Here is a 22,567-nt window from a genome sequence, read left to right as displayed (position 1 = left end):
CTTGAAGATCTGCAGCAGTCAGTGCATGGTGGGACTCATAGTTCTCTAACAAAGGGGAATAGAAATCAAGTATGGCATGTACGTGGGCATCTTGGTATGGGTAGGAAACTTAAAAGCTTGCTGGGAGTGCACTTCTACACTTCAGGGACACTTTTCCACTTTACAGTAAAGCTGGACCTTTAGGGTATGTGATGGCCCTGTGATGTGGGGAAACAGAATTTTTTGTCTTTAATCAGTAGAAGAAATATAAGACTTTAAGACATCCTAGAGAAGAAAATATGATACAACCTAGTTATATTATAGACCAGGGTTTATAGACATAGCTACAAGAAAGTTATTTCTGTATGTGGCTAACAGTAGGCAGAGTAAGGAGCTCAGTGGGGACCCTGAAAGCAGTAACGTTATCGGCAGGGGATCGGGCAGGAGCGTAAAGGTTAATTGTGAAATTAATCTACACAGAGGCCCTCATTTACTATTGCAAACCCGACATGTTTTGTCGGGTTGTGCGCCAGAATTGAAAAAACCCTGACTAACTCTCCATTTTGCTAAGAAAACCCAAAAAAGGGCGTGGCCGCCAAGTAGGGGTATGTTCCCGATATTTTCACAAAAACCCAACATATTTACTAAGGTTTCAACATAAAATGTGGTAGATTTCTGCTGAGGAAAACCCGACAGATCGGAGCATGTGTAAAAAAAAGCAAAATGTAGGGAAAGTGGAAAATGTAGGGAAACCTTAGTAAATACTGTGGAAAATAAATTGTAGGGAATTAGAACCCACAAAGAAACCTACACAACACTCTTAGTAAATAAGGGCCAGAATGTCTGACCTAAAGACGATATAAGGTTAAATAGTGGAAATTCAGTTTAAAGAGGAATGAAGTGGAACATGTGAAATATGTCATTCAATTCTTTTACTAAACTTAGAGGATAATATAAACCATGGCAGGCAGCTAGGGATTAGTGATTCCAGATCTATGTTGTCTACATCTGAAATCACAAATCCCACAGCAAATTGTAGATTAGCATATAGATGTATTACTCTTACTGTCTTCAGCTTTTTTTCCTTTTTTTTTTTACCTCCCAGGGGACTGTATTTCCATCTATGTGTCTATGTCAGTGGTATATGGTATTAAAATGACTTGACATTGTAATAGATCTCGACCTCAAGCAGGAGATTCTAGGTTCTCAGTTGATTTCATGAAGACATGACTACACATGAGTATGGCTATGTGATGTACCGTAAGAGTGTATAATGTTTCTCTCCAAGCTATTTTTTTTTAAAATAAACTCAAATATGTGCATTTTCAAATTTGATGGTAATCAGAGGACTTAACATGATAATATCGTTTCAGCTAAGATGTGGTTAGATATGTATTCCAGATCTCAAGGTTATCAGTACTAAAAGAAGAAACTGTCTTATATTATTAAAACAAGTGTCACCTCTAGGATGAATATATACGTGTAATCATTTATAAGCTGAGATATATCCTTTTAAAAGCTGTGGTCAGAGTAAGGCCTGATGAATTGGGTTCAGCTTTTATAAATTGAGAAACTTACCTGTTTAACTCTCCTCCACTCCAGCAGCTGAGCTCCTGTGGTCCCCCACATTCCTATGTGGATTTATTTATCATATATTTACATGGTTGTCTTTATTATTGTCACGATGCCGGCTGGCAGGTAGTGGATCCTCTGTGCCAGAGAGGGATTGGCGTGGACCGTGCTAGAGGATCGGTTCTAAGTCACTACTGGTTTTCACCAGAGCCCGCCGCAAAGCGGGATGGTCTTGCTGCGGCGGTAGTGACCAGGTCGTATCCCCTAGCAACGGCTCAACCTCTCTGGCTGCTGAAGATAGGCGCGGTACAAGGGAGTAGACAGAAGCAAGGTCGGACGTAGCAGAAGGTCGGGGCAGGCAGCAAGGATCGTAGTCAGGGGCAACGGCAGAAGGTCTGGAATCACAGGCAAGGAACACACAAGGAACGCTTTCACTGGCACTAGGGCAACAAGATCCGGCGAGGGAGTGAAGGGGAAGTGAGGTGATATAGGGAAGTGCACAGGTGTAAACACTAATTGGAACCACTGCACCAATCAGCGGTGCAGTGGCCCTTTAAATCGCAAAGACCCGGCGCGCGCGCGCCCTAGGGAGCGGGGCCGCGCGCGCCGGGACAGAACTGACGGGGAGCGAGTAAGGTACGGGAGCCGGGGTGCGCATCGCGAGCGGGCGCTACCCGCATCGCGAATCGCATCCCGGCCGGAGGTGGTAACGCAGCGCCCCGGGTCCGTGGAACCGACCGGGGCGCTGCAGTGAGGGAAGTGTAGCGAGCGCTCCGGGGAGGAGCGGGGACCCGGAGCGCTCGGTGTAACAGTACCCCCCCCCTTAGGTCTCCCCCTCTTCTTGGGGCCTGAGAACCTGAGGATCAGACTTTTGTCCAGGATATTGTCCTCAGGTTCCCAGGACCTCTCTTCTGGACCACAACCCTCCCAATCCACTAAAAAAAAAGTTCTTCCCCTGACCTTTTTAGAGGCCAAAATCTCTTTGACAGAGAAGATGTCCGAGGAGCCGGAAACAGGAGTGGGAGGAACAGATTTAGGAGAAAAACGGTTGAGGATGAGAGGTTTAAGAAGAGAGACGTGAAAGGCATTAGGGATACGAAGAGAAGGAGGAAGAAGAAGTTTGTAAGAGACAGGATTAATTTGACACAAAACTTTAAAAGGACCAAGATAGCGTGGTCCCAACTTATAGCTCGGGACACGGAAACGGACATATTTAGCGGAGAGCCATACCTTGTCTCCAGGGGAAAAAATGGGAGGAGCTCTTCTTTTCTTATCTGCGAATCTCTTCATGCGAGAAGAAGCCTGTAAGAGAGAATTTTGGGTCTCTTTCCATATGGTGGAAAGATCACGAGAAATTTCATCCACAGCGGGCAGACCAGAGGGCAAGGGGGTAGGGAGGGGGGGAAGAGGGTGACGGCCGTACACCACGAAAAACGGAGATTTGGAGGAAGATTCAGAGATTCTGAAATTATACGAGAATTCGGCCCAAGGTAGAAGATCTGCCCAGTCATCCTGGCGGGAGGAAACAAAATGTCGTAAATAGTCACCCAAGATCTGGTTAATTCTCTCTACTTGTCCATTGGATTGAGGATGGTATGCAGAAGAAAAATTTAATTTAATCTTGAGTTGTTTACAGAGAGCCCTCCAGAATTTAGACACAAATTGGACGCCTCTATCCGAGACGATCTGTGTAGGCAACCCGTGAAGACGAAAAATGTGTACAAAAAATTGTTTAGCCAACTGAGGCGCTGAAGGAAGGCCAGGAAGAGGGATGAAATGTGCCATTTTGGAGAATCGATCAACGACCACCCAAATAACAGTGTTGCCATGGGATGGGGGTAAGTCAGTAATAAAATCCATACCAATCAGAGACCAAGGTTGTTCGGGGACAGGTAGAGGATGAAGAAAACCAGCGGGCTTCTGGCGAGGAGTCTTATCCCGGGCACAGATAGTGCAGGCTCGCACAAAGTCCACCACATCAGTCTCTAGAGTCGGCCACCAATAGAAGCGAGAGATGAGTTGCACAGATTTCTTGATGCCCGCATGACCTGCGAGATGGGAGGAGTGACCCCATTTGAGGATCCCAAGGCGTTGGCGTGGAGAAACAAAGGTCTTTCCTGGAGGAGTTTGCCTGATGGAGGCTGGAGAAGTGGAAATCAGGCAGTCAGGAGGAATGATGTGTTGAGGAGAGAGTTCAATTTCAGAGGCATCTGAGGAACGAGAGAGAGCATCGGCCCTAATGTTTTTATCAGCAGGCCGAAAGTGAATTTCAAAATTAAATCGGGCAAAGAACAGAGACCACCTGGCCTGACGAGGATTCAGCCGTTGGGCAGACTGGAGGTAGGAGAGGTTCTTGTGATCGGTGTAAATAATAACTGGAAATCTTGATCCCTCCAGCAGATGCCTCCATTCCTCAAGTGCTAATTTAATGGCTAGAAGCTCTCGATCCCCGATGGAGTAGTTCCTCTCCGCCGGAGAGAAGGTCCTGGAAAAAAAACCACAAGTAACAGCATGCCCGGAAGAGTTTTTTTGTAGAAGGACAGCTCCAGCTCCCACTGAGGAGGCATCAACCTCCAATAGGAAGGGTTTAGATGGGTCAGGTCTGGAGAGCACGGGAGCCGAAGAAAAGGCAGACTTGAGTCGTTTAAAGGCGTCTTCCGCTTGAGGAGGCCAGGACTTGGGATCGGCATTTTTTTTTGTTAAAGCCACAATAGGAGCCACAATGGTAGAAAAATGTGGAATAAATTGCCTGTAATAATTGGCGAACCCCAAAAAACGTTGGATGGCACGGAGTCCGGAGGGGCGTGGCCAATCTAAGACGGCAGAGAGTTTATCTGGGTCCATTTGTAGTCCCTGGCCAGAGACCAAGTATCCTAGAAAAGGAAGAGATTGGCATTCAAACAGACATTTCTCTATTTTGGCATAGAGTTGATTATCACGAAGTCTCTGAAGAACCATACGGACATGCTGGCGGTGTTCTTCTAGATTGGCAGAAAAAATCAGGATATCGTCCAGATATACAACAACACAGGAGTATAGTAGATCACGAAAAATTTCATTAACAAAGTCTTGGAAGACGGCAGGGGCGTTGCATAGACCAAAGGGCATGACCAGATACTCAAAGTGTCCATCTCTGGTGTTAAATGCCGTTTTCCATTCATCCCCCTCTCTGATGCGGATGAGATTATAAGCACCTCTTAAGTCCAGTTTGGTAAAAATATGGGCACCTTGGAGACGATCAAAGAGTTCAGAGATGAGGGGTAGGGGGTAGCGGTTCTTAACCGTGATTTTATTAAGACCGCGGTAGTCAATGCAAGGACGTAGAGAGCCATCTTTTTTGGACACAAAGAAAAATCCGGCTCCGGCAGGAGAGGAGGATTTACGGATAAAGCCCTTTTTTAAATTTTCTTGGACGTATTCAGACATGGCAAGAGTCTCTGGGACGGACAGAGGATAGATTCTGCCCCGGGGTGGAGTAGTGCCCGGGAGGAGGTCAATGGGACAATCATAAGGCCTGTGAGGAGGTAGAGTCTCAGCTTGTTTTTTGCAAAAAACGTCCGCAAAGTCCATATAGGCCTTAGGGAGACCGGTTACATGAGGAAGCACAGGGACACGGCAAGGTTTACTGGGAACCGGTTTTAAGCAGTCCTTGGAACAAGAGGGCCCCCAACTCTTGATCTCCCCAGTGGACCAATCCAGGATTGGGGAATGGAGTTGAAGCCAGGGAAGTCCAAGAAGGATTTCAGAAGTGCAATTGGGGAGGACCAACAGTTCAATCCTCTCGTGATGAGATCCGATGCACATTAGAAGGGGCTCCGTGCGGAAACGTATAGTACAGTCCAATCTTTCATTGTTTACACAATTGATGTAGAGGGGTCTGGCGAGACTGGTCACCGGGATGTTGAACTTGTTGACGAGAGAGGCTAAGATGAAATTTCCTGCAGATCCAGAGTCCAAGAAGGCCACAGCAGAGAAGGAGAAGGCAGAGGCAGACATCCGCACAGGCACAGTAAGACGTGGAGAAGCAGAGTAGACATCAAGGACTGTCTCACCTTTGTGCGGAGTCAGCGGACGTCTTTCCAGGCGGGGAGGACGGATAGGACAATCCTTCAGGAAGTGTTCGGTACTAGCACAGTACAGGCAGAGATTCTCCATGCGGCGTCGTGTCCTCTCTTGGGGTGTCAGGCGAGACCGGTCGACCTGCATAGCCTCCACGGCGGGAGGCACAGGAACAGATTGCAGGGGACCAGAGGAGAGAGGAGCCGGGGAGAAGAAACGCCTCGTGCGAACAGAGTCCATATCCTGGCGGAGCTCCTGACGCCGTTCGGAAAAACGCATGTCAATGCGAGTGGCAAGATGGATGAGTTCATGTAGGTTAGCAGGGATTTCTCGTGCGGCCAGAACATCTTTAATGTTGCTGGATAGGCCTTTTTTAAAGGTCGCGCAGAGTGCCTCATTATTCCAGGATAATTCTGAAGCAAGGGTACGGAACTGTACGGCATACTCGCCAACGGAAGAATTACCCTGGACCAGGTTCAACAGGGCAGTCTCAGCAGAAGAGGCTCGGGCAGGTTCCTCAAAGACACTTCGAATTTCCGAGAAGAAGGAGTGTACAGAGGCAGTGACGGGGTCATTGCGGTCCCAGAGCGGTGTGGCCCAAGCCAGGGCTTTTCCAGACAGCAGGCTGACTACGAAAGCCACCTTAGACCTTTCAGTGGGGAACTGGTCCGACATCATCTCCAAGTGTAATGAACATTGGGAAAGAAAGCCACGGCAAAACTTAGAGTCCCCATCAAATTTATCCGGCAAGGATAGTCGTATTCCAGAAGCGGCCACTCGCTGCGGAGGAGGTACAGGAGCTGGCGGAGGAGATGATTGCTGGAGCTGTGGTAGTAACTGTTGTAGCATAACAGTCAGTTGAGACAGCTGTTGGCCTTGTTGCGCAATCTGTTGTGACTGCTGGGCGACCACCGTGGTGAGGTCAGCGACAACTGGCAGAGGAACTTCAGCGGGATCCATGGCCGGATCTACTGTCACGATGCCGGCTGGCAGGTAGTGGATCCTCTGTGCCAGAGAGGGATTGGCGTGGACCGTGCTAGAGGATCGGTTCTAAGTCACTACTGGTTTTCACCAGAGCCCGCCGCAAAGCGGGATGGTCTTGCTGCGGCGGTAGTGACCAGGTCGTATCCCCTAGCAACGGCTCAACCTCTCTGGCTGCTGAAGATAGGCGCGGTACAAGGGAGTAGACAGAAGCAAGGTCGGACGTAGCAGAAGGTCGGGGCAGGCAGCAAGGATCGTAGTCAGGGGCAACGGCAGAAGGTCTGGAATCACAGGCAAGGAACACACAAGGAACGCTTTCACTGGCACTAGGGCAACAAGATCCGGCGAGGGAGTGAAGGGGAAGTGAGGTGATATAGGGAAGTGCACAGGTGTAAACACTAATTGGAACCACTGCACCAATCAGCGGTGCAGTGGCCCTTTAAATCGCAAAGACCCGGCGCGCGCGCGCCCTAGGGAGCGGGGCCGCGCGCGCCGGGACAGAACTGACGGGGAGCGAGTAAGGTACGGGAGCCGGGGTGCGCATCGCGAGCGGGCGCTACCCGCATCGCGAATCGCATCCCGGCCGGAGGTGGTAACGCAGCGCCCCGGGTCCGTGGAACCGACCGGGGCGCTGCAGTGAGGGAAGTGTAGCGAGCGCTCCGGGGAGGAGCGGGGACCCGGAGCGCTCGGTGTAACAATTATATACAGTATCCCCCATAAGTGAGTCCACCCCTCACCTTTTTGTAAATATTTTATTATATTTATTTATGTGCCAACAATGAAGAAATTAATGTGGGATGTTGGAATCCCGACACGGGTTTCCTAAACCTTCCCGTGAACGACGACTTCGGCGCTGAAGCGCTACACCAGCGGGGTTAAACAGCAGTCGGAGAGGGTGCAGAGATATAGTGATAACTTTTTATAATATTCATAAAAAGTATTGGTGCTCAGTTGGACAACGCGTTTCGGAGGGGCTCCCTCCTTCCTCAGGTCCGCATCCAAATGCGGACCTGATTAAGGAGGGAGCCCCTCCGAAACGCGTTGTCCAACTGAGCACCATTATTTTTTATGAATATAATTAAAAGTTATCACTATATCTCTGAACCCTCTCCGACTGCTGTTTGACCCCTCCGGTGTAGCATTTCAGCGACAAAGTCGTCATTCACGGGAAGGTTTAGGAAACCCAATGCCGGGATTCCAACCTCCCACATCTGCAACATTATCCTACCCACCGTCTCCGACGGGACCAATGGCCAGCTGCTCCCGGCGTACCTGCTAAAAGACACCTGCTCAAAGCTTTCATCAGTGTTGCGCCTGAAACTAGCGCAACACTTAAAGGTGAGCAGGCTCTTGACTCTTGCTACCATACATTCGTTATCCACGGATAACCGGCACTATATTAGCGCCATATCTGTCTTTTTTTCTCCCCCTACATATAACAATGAAGAAATGACTCTCTGCTACAATGTAGTAGTAACATAAAATTTAAAGGGAAACAATTTTTTTAAACTCAACTGGTTCCAGAAAGTTAAACAGATTTGTATATTACTTCTATTCAAAAATCTTAATCCTTCCAGTACTTATCAGCTGCTGTATACTACAAAGGAAGTTCTTTTCTTTATGAATTTCTTTCCAGTCTGACCACAGTGCTCTCTGCTGACACCTCTGTCCATTTCAGGAACTGTTCAGAGCAGGAACAAATCCCCATAGCAAACCTCTCCTGCTCTGGACAGTGCCTGACATGAAAAAAGGTGTCAGCAGAGAGCACTGTGGTCAGACTGGAAAGAAAGAAAAAAATCATAATCATTTATGTGGCACTGCTGCAAGTGCAAATGTCCAATCTATTACAATATAATGTTAATTAAATTACACAGTCGATGGCATACACGGAAAAAATACTAAAGTTCAAAATAATAAAAAGCAATCAAAAAGTCCCATCATAACAAAAATAGTACCGGTGAAAACTACAGATCACAGCGCAAAAAACGTACCCCTCAGACATCACCGAATGCGGAAAAATAAAAAAATTATAGGGGTCAGGATTTTCAGCAAACTAATTTTTGTGCATGTAGTTTAATTTTATTTTTTTTAAGTAGTAAATTAAACTAAAACATACAATAATTGGGTATCCTTGTAACCATATGGATGTACAAAATAAAGATAAGGTGTCATTGTTACCAAAACGTGCACTGCATATAAACGGAAGCCCCCAAAACTACAAAATGGAATTTTTATTTTATTTACCCCCACAAATATTTTTTTTTGTTTCGCCGCAGATTTTGTTATAAAATAAGTATTGTCATTACAAAGTACAATTGGTGTCGCAAAAAACAAGCCTTATATGGGTCTGTAAGTGCAAAATTGGAAGCATTACAGTTTTTAAAAAGGGAGGAGGGAAAAAAAATTAAGTTCAAAAATAGAAATTGGTAGGGTCCTTAAAGCCAAAATGAAAAGATAGAATAAAAGATTTACTATATATTCATATGTGGATTTATTTATCAATTATTTACATGGTTTTCTGTATTTATATATGTTTTTTGATATTTATTCACATGGCTTTATACATTTTTTGTTATTCACATTTTGTTTTATTTATTTATATATATATATTTTTATTTATTTATAAAAAAAATTTCATTCATGTGGTGAGTGGCAGTAGAATAGTTAGGTTAAAACCATCAGCCTACGAAAATGTCAAATTTCTAACGTTCTTAATAGGGTTACAGATCAGTGAGTACTCTTCCCAGCTCCCCTCATAAATCAGCATAAAAAAATCTATCCCTTTCTTCCCCTTAGAACTTCTCTTTAAACCTGTAGCATAGCCATCAATCCACCTGTACCTATCTAGCCAACCTGTGTATAGACATCTCCATTGCTACGCCAACCACCGAACCCCGTATCAGTCAAGCTTTGTTCTTTATCCTCTGCCGTCCCATACAGTCTGGATAGATTAGCAGGGCACACACTTGACTGGCACTTTATGTAGGAGGTCCTGGGAACCCCATTGTTATACTCAGTTGGGGATCCATTAGTCACAGCCACACAGCTCAGACATTTATCACCTATCATCGGTGATAAATAGTTATTATTACAATAATGTAAAGTAATGATGTAAGTCTAGTGTTTGGAAAGAAAGACTCGACATGTGGAGATGTACAGTATTGATATAACTGGAAAGGCTGTAATTAAGTAACAGAATGGACACGTACAATACAATGACTATCATTCTATGCTGTAGCCGATAAATGCTGGTACTGCTATTAGGAGCCAATTTTTGTGTTTGAAGTAGCAACAAAGTTCCAACAAAAATAAAAAGAGAACAAAAGACTCATGTCATGATAACCTTTCTCTATCCTCAGACATGAAATGACATATCACAAATTGTGTTTTAGCCATCTGTGTGTGTGTATTGTTATTGTTCCTGTTGGGAATATTACAATGAACTGAAAGTATAGCAAAGGGCTAATTCTCTTTATAGTCTAATCATTTATTATATAGTCTCATAAATTAACGTTTTAAGGTCACAGGTTTTCCATTAAACACTGTAGACGGGGCTGTAGACAACCGGAAATTGTTACTTTTGGCCGCTGTTAACCAAATTGCTGCTGTTTTGTATTGAGAGATAATAGGGATGCCAAAAACATTGCAATTGGAGCCTGTTTAAAGGGAAACTCTCATTAAAATAATGTTTGCTATTGCACACCTTATTGTTATTAAAAAATATTTCTAATATACTTTGGTTAAAAAATGAAGTTTTCTAGGTTTTATTTGTGCTTAATAAACAGCACATTTTCTCCCATCTTATACACAGACTTAGGACCGAGGTCCAAACAAAGAAAGTGCAGCCTGGAGTGCTGAGGTGGTGTGTTCAGCCTCATCCAATCATAGCTCCTCTCACACTTAACTGCCCTTTGCTGTTGGTTGGACACACCCAGCTCAGCACTCCAGGCTGCACTTTCTGTGTTTGGACCTCAGTCCAGTGTATTAGATGTCAGAAAATATGCTCTTGAGCTTTTTTAAGCACAAATAAAACATAGAAAACTTCATTTTTTTTAACCAAAGTATATTAGAAATATTTTTCATTTACCATAAGTGGTGCAATAGCAAAAATTAGTTTTAATGAGAGGGACCATTTAAGGGTACGTTCACACGTACGCAGATTTGATTCACAGGATTTGATGCGCAGGATTTTCTGCTGCAGATTTCAATGTAAACTAAATGACTGATCACAGCTTCTAATCTGCAGTTACAAATCCTGCGCATCAAATCTGCGCAGGATCCTGTATGTGTGAACGTACCCTAAAGGGGAACTCCGGTGGAATTATTATTTTTTTTTTTTTTTTTCAAATCAACTGGTGCAAGAAAGATTTGTAAATCACTTCTATTTAAAAAATCTTAACCCTTCTAGTACTTGTCAGCTGCTGTATACTACAGTTATACTACAGAGAAATTTGTGAAGTTCTTTCCAGCCTGACAACAATGCTCTCTGCTGACACCTCTCCTGTCCGTGTCAGGAACTTTCCAGAGCAAGAGAGGTTTTTTATGGAGATATGATTCTAATTTGGACAGTTCCTGACACGGACAGAGGTGTCAGCAGAGAGTGTTGTCAGACAGAAAAGAAATGCACACATTTCTCTGTTTTATACAGCAGCAAATAAGTACTGGAAGGATTAAGATTTTTTAATAGAAGTAATTTACAAATCTGTTTAACTTTCAGGTACCAGTTGATTTGAAAACATTTGTTTTCTACTTGTTTCCTCCGATGTTTCCCTTTAACAGCACGTGAAGGCATGCCTTGTTATAAACAAGGGCTGACTGACAATACTCAGGGCCCCTGTATCAAAAAATGCAAGGGCCCCCTGCGAGACTTTACCACTGGCCACACCTTTGCCCCATTCTTATTCCACCCAAATCCCTTCTCATGTCCCACTCTACACACAAAAATGTATATATATATATATATATATATATATATATATTATTTTTTTTTTTTTTAAATATATATGTATATATATATCCTTTTCTTCTCTATCCGGCTAAGACTCTCATGTCGACTTCTTTTAGCCAAAACATAATCTCTTTAGCATCTGCAGGACAGGTATCTAGCTAGATAGGTAGGTAAGTAGGTAGGTAGCAAAGTGGCTAGGTAAGTAGGTAGATAGGTAGTCAATTAGCTAAGTAGATAAGTAAGTAGGTAGATAAATAGATAGGTAGGTAACTGGGTTCTAAGTAGATAGGTAAATAAATAAATAAGTAGGTAAGTAAAAATGTGAGTAGGTATGTAGCCAGGTAGGTTGGTCGGTAGCCAGGTAGATAGCTATGTATGTTGGTAGCCAGGTAGGTAGCTATTTATCCAGGTAAGTAGCTATGTAGCCAGGTAGTCAGGTATGTAGCTTTGTAGCCAGGTAAGTATCTATATAGCCAGGTAGTCAGGTGGTTAGCTGTGTAGCCGGGTAGATAGCTATGTAGCCAGGTGAGTAGCTAGTTAGTCAGATATTCAGGTGGGTAGCTATGTATCCAGGTGGGTGGCTGGGTGGTCAGGTGGGTAGCTGTGTGGTCAGGTGGCAGCTGGGTGGCCGACCAGGTGGTCAGCTAGGTGGCTGGCTGGGTAATTGGCAGGGTGGTCGGCTGATTGGCCGGGTGGTTGGCTGGGTGGCCGGATGGTTAACTGGGTGGTCGACTAAGTGGCCGGTTAGGTGGCTGGTTTGTCAACTGGGTGATTAGCCAGGTGGGTAGTTTTTGTAGCAGGGTAGTCAGGTGGGTAGCTTTTGTAGCCAGGTAGGTAGCTTTTGTAGCTATTTAGGTAGGTAGCCAGTCCTACCCCTAACTCCGACCAACACCCACTCACCCACACTGACAGCTGGCCTCAGGCCGGAGAACAATGGGTAATACTAATCTGTGGCTCTTATGCAATCAGTCTCAATTGTCTACAATCCCTTCCATTTCCTGTGAGTGCCACCTGGGAGTTGTGGTTATGCAGCTGCAGGTTCTATGCCTTTTGTTTTTTCTAAAATCAGGAATAGATCCAAAAACTAAAATGAATAAATTTTCTTTATACTTGCCCCGGTTATTTAATCCACTCCTTTTGGCCCAAAAAAATCAAAGGTTAAAGCTGATCTGTGTGGATTTGTTCTCAAATGATTTATTTCCCACATCTTGCAATGTACAAAAGGCCATTTCGGCAGGTGAGATGAACTTTGACATAGGGGGTCGCTGCTGACTCATCTCCTACAGGTTACAACTCTGTAACAATAGAATTATTTCCTTTCCAATGGAACAAAAAGATAAAAGTCTTTCCTCAGGTTTTTTTTTTTTACAATAAGTTGCATTGAACAATTTTGTAGTACTCATTCCAGCTACTGAAATGTTTTCTGGTTGCTTCCAAGGAAAAAGAAGCGAGCTGTAATGATGATGGTCATCGTGGTCCTTTTCTTCACTGCCTGTTGGGCGCCATTCCATGTGGTCCACTTCCTGTTTGAATATAGTAAGTTGTTTTATTCCTGTACTCATACAAGTACATAGATAAAGCTAAATTCTTATTACAAGCTTTAAAGAGTACCTCTCATGATCTTGTAAAATATCATAATCCTCCCAGTTCCCTGCCCCATCATGATAAACCACCCCTGCCTTTATTTTTATTATTTGTTAGTTTTTTACCTTGATATTGCTCGGTATTTACTGCTCAGTGTCTGTCAGATTTACAGACTGGGAAGGGGCGTTCCTCAGCATTTGTGACATCATCTGAAGCCATACAGGGGCACTGCTACACACAGTCCAGAGCAGTTCAGTGTGGGTTGAGCTATGATTGGATAAGGCTGCACACATCCCCCTCAGCATTTCCTGCTTCTGGACTTATGCCAGGTCAGCAGGAGTCAAAAGTCTGTGAAAAAGATAGGGGAAAATGTACTGTGGACAAGTAGGTAGACACCTAATGGCATCTTTTCTAAAAATAGAAAACATGTTTTTTTTTTTTTTTTAAACAAAGTACATTAGAAAGTTTTTTATTTACGATAAGGAGTTCAATAGGAAATTTTTTTTAATGAGAGTGCCCATTTAAGCTTTGATGCAAGGTTTTACCAAGTAACTAAAATGTATTTGTTATCCTTTGGATTAAAGCGCACCTGTCATATCCCAGAAAAAAATTATGCTTATATATGTTACTCACTAGATCATGCAAATTCTTTTTATGTCTTTTTTATGTGTCTAGCTTCTGTATTTAGCTCATAAATCCCTCTGTTCTGCTGCTCACTAATTCTTACATCCACTACTCAGGAAGGGGGCTATTCAAGGCAAGCACTGAGCCGCCCTCACTCACTGTGCATTTACTTCCTCCCTGAATCTGCTGTGCTGGGTGTCTTCATCCAATCACTGCAGGCTTCTCTGTATCCCCCTCCTCTGTTTTCATGCTGTAGTCTGATAGGACAGGAGTGATCACAGAGGAGTGTTACTCCTGCCCTCATGTATTGGACATTGTCCCAGTCTGTGCTTTAGCTGGGACAAAGATTATGTTGTGGATGCTATGAGGACCTCTAGTGATCTTTTTCATTATCCAGGATTTCTATAAAAAGGAGATAACATATTTTATAAGGTATATTCAATAGGTTAATGTTTTGCAAAGATGTTATCCATAGGAAAAGTGTTTGATTCCAACAGTGCCTATTTAATATAGTTATGCACCTTAAGCTTAGTGTAGATGTACGGGCATACGGGCCACCAGAACTATTTTAAGACATAGGCGTAACAGAGGTGTAACTTGTAGCTTCCAAGCTCCAATGAAAATCTGTAACAGGGCCCCATGTCTACAATGCATCATTTAGACTGCCGGTGTCTTCTTAAAGGGGTACTCCGGTGGAAAACTTTTTTTTTTTTAAATCAACTGGTGCCAGAAAGTCAAACAGATTTGTAAATTAATGCTTGCAACAAGAAACAGTGTTCGGCACAGCCAGCCGTACAGCCAAAAAACAATCTTGGCGAAAACAGGTGTGCACAAGCGTCACTGTTGGTGGGGTGCTCAGCTGGGACAGAGTAATAAATCAGACGTGTAGAAGAATGGGAAATAAGCGGCACTCACCACGTCCAGATAGCGACAAGCTTCTTTATTTCATAAGGTGCAGTTAGGACATACAGGTGCAGGGAGACAGGAACGCTGGATAATCCGGTAGACTGGTCACAGCCATATCGTGCTTCCGCACTTCTTCAGACCATCAGTTGGTCTGACGAAGTGCGGAAGCACGATACGGCTGTGACCAGTCTACCGGATTATCCGGCGTTCCTGTCTCCCTGCACCTGTATGTCCTAACTGCACCTTATGAAATAAAGAAGCTTGTCGCTATCTGGACGTGGTGAGTGCCGCTTATTTCCCATTCTTCTACACGTCAGATTTGTAAATTACATTTATTAAAAAAATCTCAATCCTTCTAGTACTCATTAGCTGTTGAATACTACAGAGGCTGCTCTGGACAGTTCCTAAAATGGACAGAGATGTCAGCAGAGAGCATTGTGCTCGTGATGTCAGCAGAGAGCTCTGGGTTCCAAAAAGAAAATAATGTCCTCTGTAGGATTCAGCAGCTAATAAGTACTGGAAGGATTAAGATTTTTTAATAGAAATAATTTACAAATCTGTTTAACTTTCTGGCACCAGTTGATTTAAAAAAAAAAAAAAATTTCCACCAGAGTACCCCTTTAACGACGAAGGACGTATATTTACGTCCTCCACCGGCTCCCGCGATATGCCACGGGTCATGCGGTGACCCCGCATCATATCGGGTCGGTCCCGGCGGCCATCAATGGCCGGGACCCGCGGCTAATACAGGACATCACTGATCGCGGTGATGCCCTGTATTAACCCTTCAGATGTGGCGATGAAAGCTGACCGCCACGTCTAAAGCGAAAGTGAAAGTATCCCTGTTGTTCAGTCGGGCTGTTCGGGACCGCTGCGATGAAATCACGGCGTCCCGAACAGCTAACAGGACACCAGCTTACCTGCCTCCTCGGTGTCCGATCGGCGAATGACTGCTCCGTGCCTGAGATCCAGGCAGGAGCAGTCAAGCGCCGATAACACTGATCACAGGAGTGTTAATACACGCCTGTGATCTGTGTAAAAGATCAGTGTGTGCAGTGTTATAGGTCCCTATGGGAGCTATAACATTGCAAAAAAAAAAAGTTAAAAAAAATGTGTTAATAAAGATCATTTAAACCCCTTCCCTAATAAAAGTTTGAATCACCCCCCTTTTCCCATTAAAAAAATAAAACAGTGTAAATAAAAATAAATATATGTGGTAGCGCCGCGTGTGTAAATGTCCAAACTATAAAAATATATAATTAATTAAACCGCAAAGTCAATGGCGTACACGTAAAAAAATTCCAAAGTCCAAGAAAGCATATTTTTGGTCACTTTTTATACACTTTTTAAAAAATGAATAAAAAGTGATCAAAAAGTCAGATCAAAACAAAAATGGTACCGATAAAAACTTCAGATCACGGTGCAAAAAAATTAGCCCTCATACCGCCCTGTACGTGGAAAATTAAAAAAGTTATAGGGGTCAGAAGAGGACATTTTTAAACGTATAAATTTTCCTGCATGGAGTTAGGATTTTTTCCAGAAGTAATACAAAATTAAACCTATATAAGTGGGGTATCATTTTAACCGTATGGACCTACAGAATAATGATAAGGTGTGAAAGGGAAGCCCCCAAAAGTTACAAAATGGCGTTTTTTCTTCGATTTTGTCGCACAATGATTTTTTTTCTTTGTGTCGCCGTGAATTTTTGGGTAAAATGACTAATGTCACTGCAAATTATAAATGGTGACGCAGAAAATAAGCCATAATATGGATTTTTAGGTGGAAAATTTTAAGGGTTATGATTTTTAAAAGGTAAGGAGGAAAAAAACAAAAAGGCAAAAACTGAAAAACCCTGCGTCCTTAAAGGACATCTGAAGTGCAATATACACTTATCCCCTATCTACAAGATAGGGGATAAGTGTTTGATTGCGGGGGGTCCAACCGTTGGGACCCCCTGCGATCTCCCTAACGGGCCGCCGCCATTAGTGCTCATAGTGAGCGCTAAGGCGCATAGCGTCGACCTACAAGTCGACGGTGACGCCCCGTCTCCTCCCCATCCCAATACAGTTCTATTGGGGGGGGGCGGGGGGGCACGAATGCTTTCTCCCCGCCTCTCCCATAGAGATGTATGGAGGAGGCGTGCCGGCTGCAACATCATGCTGCGGCTGGCACACCCCCTGCAAGGGACAGCCGCGGCCCCGTACAGGAGATCACAGGGGGTCCCAGCGGTCGGACCCCCCGCGATCAAACACTTATCCCCTATCCTGTGGATAGGGGATAAGTGTTAATCATGCTGCAGTTGTCCTTTAAGGGGTTAAGGGGAAAAGGTGCCTTGGGGTGCTCTCAGTCACAGAGCACCGATAAGACTGCTACCTTTGCAACCCCTATAGTTATGCCCCTGGTGGGCCCCCCCGTCTTCCCTCCTTTCCATTTGGCAAGCATGGAGCAGGTTTACCCAGTTAACCAAAGCCTCTCAAGTCCAGTCAGCCTGGGGTCTGTTCAGGTTTACCTGGTTTTGACGCCAAATTTGTGGGCCAAACTTCAACCTTAGAGATATGCATGTTATTATTAGAGATAGTATTTCAAAACTGCTTCATTATGTAGCAGGAAAGTCAGAGGCTGAAAAGAGTTATTCTATATGCACAGCTGCTGCAACATTGCTGTAGAGTTAATTTTCAGATCAATCACCATACTAAGTGCAAGTTACCGCTAAACTCTGAAGAATGTGCCAACCATCCTCCGCTGCCAACCTCTACATAGTACAGAAGGGGCATCTGTCTGATTACTTACAGGTTCTGTGTGTGACTACTGAAGGCAAAAGCCATTAGGTCGCTTTCACATTTTGTTGAACAGAAACTAGGAATGGATATAAAAATATAAAAATGAATATTAAGGGATATAAAAAGGAGACATTTTTAGCTTTTTATAGCTTTTGTTTATTTATTTTCGTTTTAGGCTTTTACATTGAAAGTCTTCTATTCTAACTATTGTCAAACTTTTACTGTCCTTTACAGTTTATACACAAAGACTATTGACAGTGAAGTGTATATATAGCACATGATGCACACAATGTAGGACATGATGCTTCCAATTAGGACTGAGTTCAAGTTGTTTCTTTTCGAACCAGTGGAAATGTAGCGGTAACATTACTAGGGAACAAAACTACAGCTCACACCAGCTGCAAAATGGTGTAGTAACAGCAAGAAGAGTAGAAAGTGTCATTGGGTGCACAGAATTACTTATATGCTAAAATATTCCAAATTTTGCCAAATTCATCAAGACAGTGCACGCAGCATCCTATATTTTACATAACTCAAAATGTTATAAACATTTTACTAATTTTTTTTATGACAAAAGATAAAGTATGTTTTTATTAACTCCTTTTTTTCTAGATGTTTTTCAGCATTGCCAATGAAGTGGCAAAAAAGCGCCTGTAATTTTGGCACATTATGTACTCTACAGTTTTGTCCCAACATCTGACATTAGAACACTGGTAAATGTTGCTCACACACGCTGCACTGTATATGCCTATACTGTACCTTTGTTGTCACAAGTCGGCCCTAAAGTGGCATGTGACCAGGGCGTGCTCTTCGCATGCCCCCTCCATGGAGGAAAAAGCCCCCTTCCTGACTCGAGTGGGACAGATGCACGAGTGGGACAGATGCTCAAAATAAAAAAAATTGCGTAAAATCTGCACTGCTGGCACAACTTAGTTAATGAACCCCATTATCTGCATTTTATATTACAAATTATTACATAATAAATATGAAGAAAACATGGTCATCTGAAAAAAGGTAAATTTAATCTAATGTGTCCCATTCCTGGACGTCCTACAGCAGCACACAATGGGCTTAAGTTAGTCCCCCTGAACTTGTCAGAAGAGATAATCAGCACACATTAAGTAATTAGCACAATTAATATGACCCTCCTACAGGGCATAAAGACCCTAAAATATCCACACACAGCAGAGTTTTATTCTTCTGCTTTCAGAGGGGATATTCTTTTATCTATATGTTTTTCCAATCTATATGTTTTTCCATTAATATTTTTATTATTTTTTATGTCAGACCTCTATAGGGATGCTGTGAAGCCACCTCTACCTATTTGGATGCTTTAGGTACAGTGTAGTGCCATGTGTGCAGCCATTTTTATTGGAATACTCACTCCTGATTCAGTGTGAACAAATATGCCAGGGATAAACATGCAGGCATGCATCCGACTTAGTACTCCAGGTTCCATCACAAGGAGAAGCGCGCAGACATCTTAGGACTCTCAGCTTCCGGAAGTACGTCGGGTCACCAGACACATGTTACCATCGCGACGGGCCAGCATCCCGGAAGTGACGTTCAGAAAACAGAAGGAGCCCGCCAAGGTGCCCGGTCTGCGGCCAGGGCAGCATCTCTAGACATTGGGAGGTATGATGGCAGTGTCCTGCTGCCGATACACTGTGCCAGGGCAGCAGGGCTAACTGGGAAGTAAAGTGAGTATATTCACTCAGTAACTCATGGTTACGGTGAAGTAATTAATGTCAGTGTGTCCTGCTTCAGACTATGGCCATGTGGTCTCTCTACTATAATCGATGGTTACTGTGAAGTAATTAAAGAGCACACTGTCTGACAGCCGCATCACTTGGTGGTTTTAGGACACTGTGAAGTGTCTTATCGCTTATGTAAAAATTGCCATATGAGCAGGGCTTTAATAAGTCAGGATCACTGTGAAGTATCCTGTCCAGCCTAGATAAACAGGATTTTTTTTTCAATGATTCTGTGAAGTATCGGTGTACAAGTGATACTGTTCTACTCAGTACATGATGGATGTTATATAGGGGGATTACTGTGAATTTTCTTTACTCATATATTTTAGTCTGAATTACCTGGCATTGTTTTCTGGTTCTAGAATTTTTTAAAATGTAATTTATTACTTATAGATGTCTGAGACAAATCTTAGGGGGAAAAAGAACCAGGAAGTCAAGACACAGACAATGCAGATCTTGTTCTCAACCATTGGTGGATGACATGGAAGGTGATTTTTGTGGTTTGTGCTCTCCACAAGCTCATGCTGTGGAAAAGGAACAGAGATTTGGGGATGAAGCAAGCTCTTTCTTTTCTTGGTTTAAAAAACAAATATCATTATTGCTTCCTGATAACGTCCCCCCAGCTAAAAAGCGCAAAACACATCAGCGGGCAGTCTCTCCTTCAGAATCGGAAGATTATAAATCTTGCTCTTCTGTTGATTCTCAGGGTTCTTCTGAAGACTATTATATTTTCCATTAAGATGATATGCACAATTTAGTTAAATCCATTAAGCATGTCTTGGAATCTGACCATTCTACTGAAGGAAAGCTTCCTAAAAAGAGTTTATACTATTTTCCAGTGTCTAATGATAAAGTTTTGCCCTCCCATCCTTGTATTACTAAAAGGTTTAAATCCAACTGAGAGAAGCCAGAGAAACGGTGGATGTGGGGTCTCGTTTCAGTTTAGTTTATAAGCTCTCTTCAGAAACCACCACCTCATGGTATAATCCACCTAGAGTAGATCTGCCAGCTGCTAAATTGGTGAAAAAATCCTCTTTTCCTTCTGAAGAGTCATCCCTTTTATACAATCCTATGGATAAGAAGGCAGATTCTCTGTCTAAGAAGGCTTATTCCACAACCGCAGCTGTTTCCAAAGTATCTATGTCATCAGTTCCTGTGGCACAGGCGCTTAGGATTTGGCTGAGCCAATTATCTTAAGATCTCTGTGAAGGGGTACTCAGAGAAGATATTCTAAAGAAAATCCCTATTATGAAGTCTTCAGCTGAATTTTTGTGCAATGCCCCACTGGACACTCTTCGCTTATCGGCACAAAATATGGCAGAATCCAATTCCATAAGAAGGGACTTATGGATAAAACAATGGATGAAAGGAGATGTTGCAGCAAAGAATCACTTTTGTTCTATTCCTTTTTCTCCCGAGCCGCTATTTGGCCCTAACCTTAAGGGAATTTTGAAGGATATGAATGATGCCTTTCCTGGAACATCCAAGAAGGAGTCATCAAGGGGGTGACCAAGATGGAAAAGATCTCCTAAATTCTATGGGAAGAATTAACAATCTGGAGGATATAATAGGTCCAGATTCAACAAGCAAAGAAGAAATACAAATTACAATTCTTCCATCAAAGTCAAACCTCCGACAAATAAGGAATTATGACGCCAGTTTAGCATTAGCCAAAGTTGGAGGAAGATTAGGAGGCTTTTTTCCAGTATGGGCACAGAAAACAAAGGACAAATGGGTCCTATCATCATAAAAAAGGGCTACAAATTAGAACTTCTCAACACCCCACCAGAGAAATTCTTCCTGAACACCAACTAAGATCCCAAGATCCTTCCCCTAGTCTTGGAATTTTTTACAAAGGATGTCATAGAATGGGTTCCAACCCACACCGACTTTACAGGAATTTACTCCAGCATTTTCTCAGTCCCAAAGTCCAACGGAAAATGGAGGCTTGTAATAGACCTGACCTGTCTAAACAAGTTTATAGAAAGGAAGCACTTCAAGATGGAGAGTATAAGACCAGTAATTCCGGTTCTGAACCAGGGAGATTTCATGGCCACTCTGGATTTATCAGATGCCTATCTCCACGTGCCAATCCCCCATCTTTTCAGAAAATATCTAAGATTTGTCATCAAAGTGGGAGGCTCAATTTGGCACCTTCAGTTCACATGTCTCCCTTTCGGGTGAAGGGTCTTCACGAAAATAGTGGTGGTCTTTTGAGCAGCTCTTCGACTTCAAGGTGTCATCATAATTCCCTATTTGGACGATTAGTGGATAAAGGCAGCATCAGGAAAGGTTGTTATTCCATGAGTCCAAGACAATAGAATTTCTCCGAGCCCACGGATTCATCTTCAACGTAAAAAAAATCCAATCTGTCTCCAACTCAAAAAATTATTTTTCTAGGATTTGTAAATTCAGTATGCATGAAGATTTCCATTTCTTCGGAAAGAGAAATGAGGTTAAGGAAACAGATCAAGTTCCTGTTGAGAAACAGAAATGTGACCATTCGCCAAGCCATGAGGATCTTGGGCAGTCTTACTTCAATAGATGCAGTTCACTGGGCGAAGGCTCATATTCGCAATCTTCAAACAAAAATGCCAATCGCTAATGAAGGAAAGTGCCAAATTTTTCTGTCAGGCAGAATGCAATATCAGAGGTCTCACAACAGTGCATCTGAAGGGAACACTCAATCTGAAGGCGGACCTCCTCAGCTGAAAATCCTTAGACCTAGGAGAATGGGAACTAAACCAAAAGATTTTCGAGCAAGTAACAAGGAGGTTTGGAAGCCCAGATGTGTTTGCAACAAAACAAATGCCAAAGTAAAAAAAATGTTGTTCCCTGTCTCCCCTAGACCATCCTTTCTACATAGACGGAGTCTCAATATTCTGGAAAAAGAGGTTTGTGTATGGCTTTCCTCCTCCAGGCCTGATCCAGATGACTTTATGGAAAATCAAGAAGGAGAAGCCCCGGGCAATCCTTATTCTACCATATTAGCCAAGAAGGTCCTGGTTCTTGATGATCAGGGAACTGTCCCAGAACCGGTTATGGCATCTGGCCAAAAGAGGGGATCTGTTGATTCAAACAGGAATGTACCATCATAATTTAGCATTCCGGAATCTGGAAAGTGAACTGAAAACGCTAAAAGCAAGTGGCCTTACAGAGAAAGTCATCGTAACCTTGGGGAGATCTAGCAAACCAGGTAAAAATAAATGTTATTCTAGGGTCTGGAAATTGTTCATCTCTTTTTCCGGATCAGGAAATCACAGTTCCGGTGAATTTGGACAAAGGTCTTAACCAGTCAACTTTAAAGGTTCAGTTTGCGGCCATAAATTACTTTTTGGCAGGAAAATTTTCCAAAGATCCTCTGGTGAAAATAATTTTTC

The 22,567-nt window shown here is 43.3% G+C and overlaps 1 protein-coding gene across 2 annotated transcripts in view; it reads left to right on the top strand.

Moving 5' to 3' along the window:
- The window catches only part of QRFPR (pyroglutamylated RFamide peptide receptor), a 200,176-nt gene that overhangs the window by 174,464 nt on the left and 3,145 nt on the right, over positions 1 to 22,567 (top strand). For both annotated transcript variants that reach the window (XM_056571440.1, XM_056571439.1), the window contains exon 5: positions 12,978 to 13,075. In XM_056571440.1, coding sequence (XP_056427415.1) covers positions 12,978 to 13,075 — 98 coding nt within the window. The remainder of the gene's footprint in view (positions 1 to 12,977; positions 13,076 to 22,567) is intronic.

The sequence above is a fragment of the Hyla sarda genome, chromosome 4 (genome assembly GCF_029499605.1).
Source record: "Hyla sarda isolate aHylSar1 chromosome 4, aHylSar1.hap1, whole genome shotgun sequence".
In the NCBI taxonomy this organism is placed as follows: Eukaryota; Metazoa; Chordata; class Amphibia; order Anura; family Hylidae; genus Hyla; species Hyla sarda.
This window is presented reverse-complemented; position numbering and strand designations above follow the sequence as displayed.